This window comes from Mixophyes fleayi, chromosome 4 (genome assembly GCF_038048845.1).
Source record: "Mixophyes fleayi isolate aMixFle1 chromosome 4, aMixFle1.hap1, whole genome shotgun sequence".
In the NCBI taxonomy this organism is placed as follows: Eukaryota; Metazoa; Chordata; class Amphibia; order Anura; family Limnodynastidae; genus Mixophyes; species Mixophyes fleayi.
Window position 1 is genome coordinate 9,642,145 of NC_134405.1, and position 11,226 is coordinate 9,653,370.

Genomic DNA, 11,226 nt, shown 5'->3' on the forward strand with positions numbered 1-11,226 from the left:
GACTTAATTAATAACATGGTGTGAAGAACAAGAATGTGCTGTAACCCATAGCAACTAGATATCAGCTATTAGCAGCCTGCTATCATCAAACCAGCAAATGTGATGATCTGGTTGTTATAGGCTACAGTAACAGTATTTTACATTCAACATTTACTAAATAACCCTTTCTGTATATATAGTTAACAGAGGGAGATAAGACAATAATAGAAAAGTATGAGGTAAAGAACACGGAGGCTATAATATAGACCAATAGGAGCACATGTAATGTGAAACAGGGCAGTGTGCAGTGTTACTGTAGAAATATTCAGTGCTGATAGCTCTGTCTGTCATAGAAGTAATCACAGTACTGAGAAGAGCTGCTGGAAATCTCTACTAGATAGAACGTTATTTTATATACTAGTCCCAGCACCTGCATGAGCAGAACAGCAGTATATTACATAGCTCAGCAAGGGCTGCCACATCGTCATTGTCTACCACTAGTAGTATAGAGCTCTAGCTCATATTAGGAAATCCATGCCAGGTGAAAAGATGTCCCCAAGTCCAATAACCAGACTGCTCTAGTCTTTTATGGTTTATATCCTGTGTGAATCTTCTGATGTCTAACAAGATTTGATTTTTGGGTGAAACATTTGCTACATTCAGAGCATTTAAATGGTTTCTCTCCTGCGTGAATCATGTGATGTACAATAAGCTTTGATTTCAAGGTAAAACATTTGCTACAAGCAGAGCATTTAAATGGTTTCTCTCCTGTGTGAGTCCTCTGATGTACGATAAGCTTTGATTTCTGGGTAAAACATTTGCTACACTCAGAGCAATTAAATGGTTTCTCTCCTGTGTGAATCATCTGATGTCTTACAAGAGTTGACTTCCGGGTAAAACCTTCGCTACATTCAGAACACTTAAATTGTTTCTCTCCTGTGTGAATCATCTGATGTTGTACAAGATTTGCCCTGTGGTTAAAACACTTGCTACATTCAGAGCATTTAAATGGCTTCTCTTCTGTGTGAGTCCTCTGATGTACAACAAGAGTTGACAGGTGGGTAAAACATTTGCTACATTCAGAGCATTTAAATGGTTTCTCTCCTGTGTGAATCCTGTGGTGGACAATAAGCTTTGATTTACATGAAAATGTTTTGTCACATTCAGAGCACAGATAGGGCTTCTCTCCTATTAGATCCATCATGTGTTTTACAACAAATTAATTGTAGATAGTTTCTCCTTTTCAAATTTGAAGTTAGCTACTGTAAGAATTGATCACTGTAGTATAAATGACTTGTAGGTGAGTTTTTGGAACACTGAGATGCTCAGAGAACAAAGACCTTTCCAAGATGTCTTCTGTTATTAATGGGAATCCTGCTCATTAATTCACCTGTAAGCAAAAAGAGTGTTAAGATTTAGCAGCCTAATCATTACATTAATGAAACTACTGGAATAATAGTAATGTTATATTGGATACAGAATACAAAAATGTTTTATACACTAACAACTATGACTCAGACATTGATCATTGTTTTTATTTTTGTGCACAGTGATACAGAAACATACATACTTAAATTAAATCTGTGAAGGTCTATCTGTACTAAATAGACTCCCCACAGACTCACTATTATTTAACAGTTTACATCTTTAGATGTAGGTGTTTCACAACAAGTACACTAAAGAAGTAATAAAGTATTAAAAATTAAAATTAGACACTTTTCAGTAATGTAAATATATAATCAGTAATTCATGTGGCAGCAACCTAAAGGGGGGTAGTACGCAGTACTAGAAATATGTATTTAATAAAGTGACCAGTGAGTACATATCTATATATCTTCACAAGAATAAACTTTGTGGCGCTAACTGATTACAAAATAATAGTAATAAACAAATAAAAATCAAATAAATTAACACCATACAGGAGGCTGCTCTTTCCTTAGACAACTGCTCCAGGTATATCTACAAAGTATCACACAAGAAAAAGCACCAAACAATGAATTATTATCAAACAATTTTAAATAAACAGTGATGTGTTCTAATCAATATCTGTTGTCTTCTTCAAACAATTGGCTGAAAGTTCTCTTCAAAAAAGTTTTACTCATACAAAAGAGGTTTTTCTATATCTAGCTACACCAGAGCCATAGGAGAAAGCAGATACATATAATGTACAATGTATCATCAGGATATATAAAGTTCAACACATGTTTTCCCAGCTTTGTCTTGCAATAACACTTTTACTAATGGATAATACAAAGTACAGAATATACAATGCACAGTAGTGAATGCTAATAATTGTAATTCTGTAAATATCAGTATATTCTTATGTATAATATAATTACCTTACTCTGAAGATTTCTCCTTCTATCTCTTTCCCTCCTGATCATTCTTACTGTTCCCTCCTTCCAGCTCTCCAGCCACCAACTCACTAACACTGGGCTGATACTGCCTATTTATAGTCATTCCTCCCCATCTCTCTTCAGTAGTTCCCGGGATGACCAGAAGGTTCTCAGACTGTTTGTCTCCAGGTCTCTCATGTAAATCTCACTGATATGTAAATGAGATATAAACATTCCTACTTACTACAAAGGAAAATTCTAATTAGACCTTGGCAGGTGGTAAAATCTCACATTTTAATTAGATCAGCACAGTCTGACATCCTGTTATGTCAACAAATGGACCTATTGTTTAGGATTAATCTATTATCTAGACAGAGAGTGTGAGCAGAAAGGTATGTTCTGAATATCAATAGTAACACTAACATCAATATTATTCATTGTTAAAAATAAACCATAACAAAATATATAAGTAAATTAATTTGTAAAGGCAGATTATTAATGATATTCATCTAGATTAAACTAGAATTATATTTATCAAAGAACCCACTTTAAAACAATCAAATTATTTTTACTGAATAGAAAACTTTTTTTCAATTGTTAAAAAGCAGCTGATAGCACCCTCAGGAACATGATTCAAAGATTTATGTACACAATGATTAGAAATAGCCGTTAGGATACTATATCAGATAAGTTAATGTCAGCAGAGTTCATAGAACAGAGTTGAATAGCTCACTTAGCAATGCATGAATATTTATAAACATTACCATACATTTGCAATATATGTATAAATATGGACTTTTCTAGGTTTTCACTTAAATTCTAATAAAAACACTGAAAAGATAAGTTATTATTATTAAAATACAGCAAATATATCAGCTATGTCTTTTTTTATCTATACTGAAATTTGAACACACGGGGCTAGATTTACTAACAGGCGTGATGCATGGCGGCTTGAAGCTTGAAGCCGCCATGCATTGCGGCGGTTTTCCAGCGGGTTTGCATTGCAAACAGCCGGATTTACTAATGGGCGCATTTCAGCTTCAATTTGAAGCCGCCGGCGATTTAACGGTGGGATGTAATGCTCAAAGCCGCCGGTGGCTTTGAATAGAACATGGCGCTTTTGCTTGAAATGACGGCGCTTTTGTGTAAAGGCGTTTTTTTTAAAAAATTACACCTGTCTCCTGGCCTGTTACTATTGGCTATTTTCAAAGTCAGGAGATTTGACATCACAAGCCCTATATAAACCACTGGACTGACACTTTTTTCTCTGATAGGGTTTAGAGGAGTTTTGTGAGAGGAGTTTGGAGGATAGTGGTTTGCTGAGAGTTGGTGAGAGTTGGAGTTTGGTGGATTGGTGGAGCGATATCTGATTGAAGTGTGAGTAGTCCTGTGCTATTTTTCTGTTTTGTACATTTATTTTCTCTTTTATTTTCTGTCTTGTATTTTTTGTATTTGACTTGTCCTTTGTCTGTGTTACTTGTGCGTGCCTGTGTGGAGAGTGTCTGTAGTTAGTGTAGTTTGTCCTTTGTGCTTGTCAGTCCTTCTGTATTTTGTGTTTTTGTGTCTGTGTAAAAATGTCCAGAGATAGGAAGGGAGAACAGGCTGAGGAGAGGGAGATGGAGGTTGAGGGGGCAGAGGAGGGAGAGGGAGAGGTTGAGGAGTCAGGAGAGGGCAGGAAGATGAAGACAGGGAGAAATGTCCGATTCTCCCACGACGAAAATTGTGTTCTGGTGCACCACATAGTTCCCTGCTATGAGGTCATCCTAGGGAACCTGGCAGCCCGGACTACTCTAAGGCGGCGTCACCAACTGTGGGGGAGAGTGTGCGATGATGTGAACGCGGTGGGCCCACTAAAGAGGACAGTGGCGCACTGCCGCAAGCGCTTCTCAGACATCAAGAGGAGGCTTAAAGAGAAGATGGCCCAGGAAAGGAGGTCCACAAGACGCACGGGTGGTGGCCCCCCTCTTCGCATTGAATACACCAGTTATGAGGAGGAGCTGCGGCAGATAATGCCCCGTGAAATTGTGGAGGGAATTAATGTGCAAGACACAGATTCACCCTCGTTTGGCCAAGGAGTTGGTGAGTTATTTGTCGTTTTTACGATAACAATATTAAAAGTGTTTTTTTTTTCTTAAAAGTGCCTTTATTATTTTAAACATGTTTTTTTTTTTAAAAAAATATGTTTTTTTTCTTAAAAGTGCCTTTTTTAGACAATCAGTATGTAAAGGGAAAAAAATTGTTTTTGAACTGTTTTTAAATTTGCAAACACATTTTTTCCAAAAATTTTTTATTTGTAAATTGCTTTTTGCTGCAAATACATTGTATGCTTTGTCTAATACATCCAGATTCGCCAGGACGCCAGTTTACTCCCAGTCAAAGGTCTACACCTCCACCTTCAGCAAGAGATTCTGGCTCTGAAGAGCAAGCAGGTGCGTGTTCTCTGTTTGGGGGAGAAATAATGGACTTGGATGTTTTTGTGTACAAATGTTGGAGTCCATGTTATATTTAGTGATTTTTATATGGTTTGCAATGAGAACATAGGGCTAGATTTACTAAACTGAGGGTTTGGAAACCTAGAGATGTTGCCTATAGCAACCTATCAGATTTTAAAAATAATTTATTTATTGCGTTCTTCAAAATGTCTGCTAAAATCTGATTGTTATATGATATGATTGCTATAGGCAACATCGCCACATTTTCAAACTCGCAGTTTAGTCTATATCCCCCATCATGTACTACACAGAGGGAGACCTAAAATAGTATTCGCTTACCCCAAAGCACGGTCTTGTAGCATTTTGATACAAACACCCTCAATGTTAGCATTAAAAATTATTGACATTTTGAACCCATCACTGTAACGCATAGGCAAAATGAGATTTTACTCCTAAAACATATGAGTAGCATCCTTCATCAGGTCGCAGAGGACAACTAATCTTGAAGGTAGACATTGGTAACCATTCTTTAGTTGTTAAATGGTTTTTTTTTTGGGTACATTGACCAGAATGCAATTTACAAACATGTCATTTCCTATATACTTACCTTGGTTATTTCACCACAGGAACCTCAGCATCTCTGCAAGGCCAGCGCCAGTCTGCGCAGATGTCACCTACTGATGACCCACAAGGAGACACAGTCATCACTTTAGAGATGGTAGATGTCCCCGTGTCTACGCGCCAGGAACAAGCCCTCCGGAACAGTCATCCGAGCAACAAGCTGCAGCTCCTCAGATGGATACAGGGCGAGAAATGGCCCAATCCGTAGCTAATTTTCAGGTACAGCAGTGTCAGTTTATGGACAGCCAAACTCGGCACATGTCCCAAATTGCGGGCCAGTTGAGGCGGATACACCGCTCCAATAGCCAAATCCCTGCTGGAATAAACCGTCTGGCAAACGCTTTGGAGCAAACCAATGTGCAGCTGGCCCAAATGACTGGGGCTGTGGACGCCTTGCATTCCTCCATTCGCGAGGGGAATGCAAATGTTATCCGGCTGGCAGGGCAACTACAGCAGGAACTCATTGCCCGCTTGCCGGCTTCTTTTTCATCGGCCTCCACCAGTACTGCTAGTACGCCAAGCAGATCGGCACATAGCACTCCTCCAAGGAGAGGTGCTCGCACCAGGGGTGGGCGAGGGAGAGTAGAGAGTGGGGCAAAACATAGTGATATGCCAGCGAAAAGGCGGCGCTAGGGCAAAAATTGTATTATTGGGTAATGTTTTGTTATGTATGTGTAAGCGTTATACTTTTTCTTTTATTGTGTTGTAATGCAATAAATGCAGTTATATTTCATTGGTATCAGTCTTTCTTTTCTGCACATTAAACAAGAGTATACTGTTTGCATTAAAATGATGCACTAATGTCACGTACACATTGACCTCTGACTGTCACTTTCCAGGGATTTTCACAACTACAACATCCGGAGTACACACTATCCTCTGTTTAAAGGGTCCAATTTTATTAAAAAATTCCATAAAAAAAACCATTGCACTGACATAAAAAAAAAAAAACAATATATTTTTTTTTACAGTATGCACTTACATTTAAAGTATTTTGTAATAAGACGGTCTCAAATCTGCCTCCCCCTCTGTGCTCTGCACATCACCAAATGGGACACGGGCCCCTACTTGTTCACTGTCTACTGCAATAATCGGTGGGGTAAGTTGATGTAAAGCTAGATTATGTATCAGACAGCAAGCCAGGATAATATCAGACACCTTTACAGGTGCATACATAAGCACCCCACCAAATATATCTAGGAACCTGGTTTACATGAGTACAAACATTGCTACTACGTCCACATCAGCCAAAGATTCCAGATTCAAACGCACTTTAAATGCACGTGGAGTGGCCGGTCTGTGCAGGGTCCGCGGAACAGATGACAACTGTTGTACATCCTCCTCCAGGCGCCTTTCTGTCTCCATCAGGTAAAAAGCTGCAAACATACACTGTCCAGAATGCACCACATTCCCCGCAAAAGCCATTCTCCAAAAAACCCACCCCTGATTAACTGCTGCCCGCTAGACTGTCACTGACTGTGATTTATTCAGGCAGAAACACCTTTTTGATCTTGTAACTTTTGGATTGCATTACCATTAAAGTAAGGGTTAACTATGTAATGACATATTGTGCATCCTGATTTTGAAAAAACAACAGTATTTTTGAGGATTTGTTACAACTGGAAAACCAAAAAAAAAACCTTTACATCAGTAAATAGGATGCAATAATACTGGGTGGAAAAAAATAAAAAAAAACCTACCCTCAAATTACATGACAGTTTGCCCATTTCCCATATATAATCCTAAAGGAGGAAACATTGCACAAAATGGCTCTTTCTCTTATGTTGAAAATGGCTAAATAGTTCAAACAGCACACTGAGCAATCTCGCTGCTCACAAGCAGCGTTTTTATTTTGGTCTATTGAATGGCGGTTTTCCGGCGGCTTTATAGACCCCCTAATAGTAAATCCGGCTGTTTGTATGTTGAACATTGTTGAAACCGTCATAGCGCTTTATACAGAGGCGGGTTTGGAAACATAATTTCTGGCCGTTTGGACGGCGGGTTTAGCCTTAGTAAATCCGGTGATGGCTAAACCGCCGCCACATCCGCCGAAAGTCGGCGGGTTTACAAACACGCCTGATAGTAAATCTAGCCCAGGGTCTTACTGCCAATATTTATTAGCTCAGTATAAGAAAATATACATCAAATTATTATTTATTTTTTAGGTGCGATAAAAGGTCTGCTGCACCGTACTTGACATATACAGTCAGCATTGATCTTTAGCCCATTACATAATACATATTAAATGAAAAAAATATAAAGACCTGACATATTGAATAAACAAACACAAACAGATAACAGGGTAATGTAGATAAAATTATTTACAAGACAGGAAGTGAGTTATTGTAATGTCGAATGTGCAGTAAGCCTGAACTCAAGAGAACAGGCCTAAGGAAGCATGCCAAGAGGTAGCGAGACTGATGGAATAGTAGAAAGAGTACACGAGGAAAGAAATCCCTCCACATGAGAAATTACGTCCTAAAGGAAGAAGGAAGAAATAAATAGGGTGGTTCCGAGTGGGGGAATGGAGATGGTAGACAATAAATGGGAGTTAGAAGGAGGGCTGATAGGCTTCAATGAACAAATTAGTCTTAAGGGCATGTTTAAAGCTTTGGAGAGTAGAGATTAATCTAATAGGACATGGGAGATCATTTCACAACTGGGGAGCAGCCCAGGCGAAGTCCTGGAGGCAGCAGTAGGAAGAGGTATTCAGTGAAGTAGTGAGGTGACAGTCACTGGCAGAGCAGCCACAAGTATTGGATGAGAGATTTGTATTTTAGGAGTTTAAAATTTAATTCTGTAGGCTTCAAGGAATCAATGTAGGGACTGGCGGAGAGGGCATCAGAGATAGTGCAGAGGGAGAGAGAAATAAGTTGTGAAGCAGCATTGAGGGTAAATTTAAGAGGGGGAAGGTTGGAGTTGGATAGGCCAGAGTGAAAAAGGCTATAGTAATCAAGGCAAGAGATTACAAGGAAGCGAATACGAGTTTTGATGGCTCCCATGTGAGAAAGACCTGGATCTTGGATATATTCCAGAGGTGTAAGAAGCAGGATTTTGAGAGTGAAAGTATGTGAGGTTTGAAGTAAAGAGAAGAGTTGAGGATGACCCCTAGGCAGCAGATTTCAGGGACAGAAAGGAGGGTAGTGTTATTAACAGAAAGAGAGAGGGGGGGCAAGGGTGTCCTGGAGGGGAGGGGATTATTTCGGTCTAGAAATATTAAGTTTAAGAAAGCACTGGGATAGTCAAGATGAGATGACCATGTGACAGCAGGAGACACAACAGATACTCTGAGAAGCAGACAAGTCTACATCTGAGGGTATTTTATTAAGGCAGCACCAAGAAAATAATCAGCCTTGGAAATGTCAAATTTAGAAAAATAAATTGGATCCCTTTTCACCCAATCTTTCCCTTGACCTATTTTTTTTAAAAAAAAGCAACATCCTATTTTTAAAATTCACACAATACAGTAAAAAGTTCCAGTTTTCAGTCAAAGCTAACAGAAGGCACAGGGAAATGTCCGCTAAAATGTCTGTATAACCGCTCTGTATGACTTAGTGGGATGTAGCAGCCAAACAGTCCCTGACAGTGATTTGAGGTAGTGACAAAGTCTATTATTCTGGGTCACAATAGGGAATAGCTCTGTGTCTCACAGTCTGGCATATCGTCTCACATGGCAGGTTAAACCAAATATGGAAAGAACAGACTGACAGAACCAGAATTCCTGCTCAGCCTTCCAATGAAGTAGCACACTCTCAGACAGTATGCACCCTAGCTTTATACCCTGCTGTAGTAATATTCACTGTAGTGAACTTTATGGTGCCAATATATTCTGGGCTGACTTGGGGCTATACTTTTCTTATCTGTACCAAGTTAATAGGGCTCAGTGAGAACATAATCAAATTGCCTTCCAACCCAAACAATCTGGAAAGCTTGTTAAGTCCCATTGATTAAACAATAAGCCCACATTATCTATGGCTCCCAACTGCCCAATTTTCAGAAACCACTAGGTAGACAATATGCAAACATAAACATTGAATTGCACGGAGTTAACTAGATAACTAACTTTATAACACAATAGCCGTACTATGTTCCTTAAGAACAGAAGCGTACAATCTTGCGAGTGTACGCCATGTTACGTTACTGCACAGTTCATGTATATTTTGCAGTTATATGCAGAAGGAAGGAATTATATTTGATACCAATTGTATTTTGTGGCTCTCCATAGGGGCCACCCTTCTTTGCCCACAGAGAGCAGACCCATTTTAGAGATCAGTGACACCAAGGAGTGCAGCCAGAACAATTAAGACCACTGTGTATGTGCAAACAAAAGAATATATAGTCCAGCGCTCTAAAGAAATAATATGCAGATCACTCTGTGCAGGCATGAACATAAATAGAAGAAAAAGAAAAAACAACCAATAGGGCGCCAACAAGATTACTTCCTTAGGGAGCTTCACCAACCGCAGCTACAACAATATACAGAACCTGTTACTGCTAAAAAGGTCAAAACTTAGAATAAAAATAAAAGAAGAGCACTGTTTGAAATAAAAAAGTAGTATAAAATCCAATCCATTGATTTTATTAATATATAACAATTTTAAATAATATAAAATAGTCATACATATCTAATAACACAATATATAGATCCTAGTGTAGGCAAGTGACATTTTCTAAAGGCAAATTGCAAAATAAAGACATCCAAACTCACTAAAGATATTCAATTAGCTCACATTAGATCAGTCTCTTTGGGGGGTGGTTTCATCAACCTCTGATGAAACCGCCCGAAAGAGGCGACGAAACGAGTCAGAAATATACTAGTTGGTAAGTGTATTAATTTTTCGAGCTCATCAATCACTAACGCTCACTGTGGTCTTTACATTCAGACCATTTAATTGGTTTCTGTCCTGTGTGAGTCCTCTGATGTTTTAGAAGAGTTGATCTCTGAGTAAAACATTTACTACACTCAGAACATTTAAATGGTTTCTCTCCTGTGTGGATCATCTCATGTACAACAAGATTTGACTTGTGGAAAAAACACTGGCTACATTCAGAGCATTTAAATGGTTTCTCTCCTGTGTGAATCATCTGATGTTTTAGAAGAGTTGATCTCTGAGTAAAACATTTAATACACTCAGAACATTTAAATGGTTTCTCTCCTGTGTGAATCCTCTGATGTTCGACCAGCTTTGATTTCACATTAAAGCACTTGCTACACTCAGAACATTTAAATGGTTTCTCTCCTGTGTGAGTCAACTGATGTCTTACAAGAACTGACTTCTGGTTAAAACACTTGCTACACTCAGAACATTTAAATGGTTTCTCTCCTGTGTGAATCCTCTGATGTACAATAAGCTTTGATTTCTGGGTATAACATTTGCTACACTCAGAGCAATTAAATGGTTTGTCTCCTGTGTGAGTCCTCTGATGTGTAATCAGTTTTGACTTACATGAAAATGTTTTGTCACATTCAGAGCACAGATAGGGATTCTCTCCTTTTAGATTCATCATGTGTTTGACAACAAATTATTTGTAGAGAGTTTCTCCCATTCAGAAATGAAGTTAGCTGCTATAAAGAAGAATTGATCACTGTAGTATAGTTTACTTGTAGGTGAGTTTTTGGAACACAAAGATGCTCAGAGAACAAGGACCTTCCCAAGATGTATTCTGTTATTAATGGGAATCCAGCTACTTAATTCACCTGTAAGCAAAAAGAATGTTAACATTTAGCAGCCTAATCATTACATTAATGAAACTACTGGAATAATAGTAATGTTATATTGGATACAGAATACAAAAATGTTTTTTACACTAACAACTATGACTCAGACATTGACCATTGTTTTTATTTTTGTGTACAG

The 11,226-nt window shown here is 38.5% G+C and overlaps 1 protein-coding gene across 1 annotated transcript; it reads right to left on the reverse strand.

The window, feature by feature from the left end:
* Positions 1–565: 565 nt before the first annotated feature.
* Positions 566–10,873, reverse strand: LOC142150354 (uncharacterized). Its single transcript, XM_075205551.1, has 2 exons — positions 10,454–10,873; positions 566–1,096 (listed from the first exon to the last, which is right to left on the reverse strand). Exons 1-2 carry the CDS (start codon positions 10,871–10,873, stop codon positions 566–568), a joined length of 951 nt encoding a protein of 316 aa, XP_075061652.1.
* Positions 10,874–11,226: the final 353 nt, after the last annotated feature.

Excerpts from the sequence above, each read along its gene's own strand:
- LOC142150354 (XM_075205551.1), bottom strand. The coding sequence starts at position 10,873 with ATGAATCTAAAAGGAGAGAATCCCTATCTGTGCTCTGAATGTGACAAA. Across the intron at positions 1,097-10,453 it reads CAACTCTTCTAAAACATCAG|AGGATTCACACAGGAGAGAA; the intron begins ATGATTCACACA and ends ATTGTCCACCAC.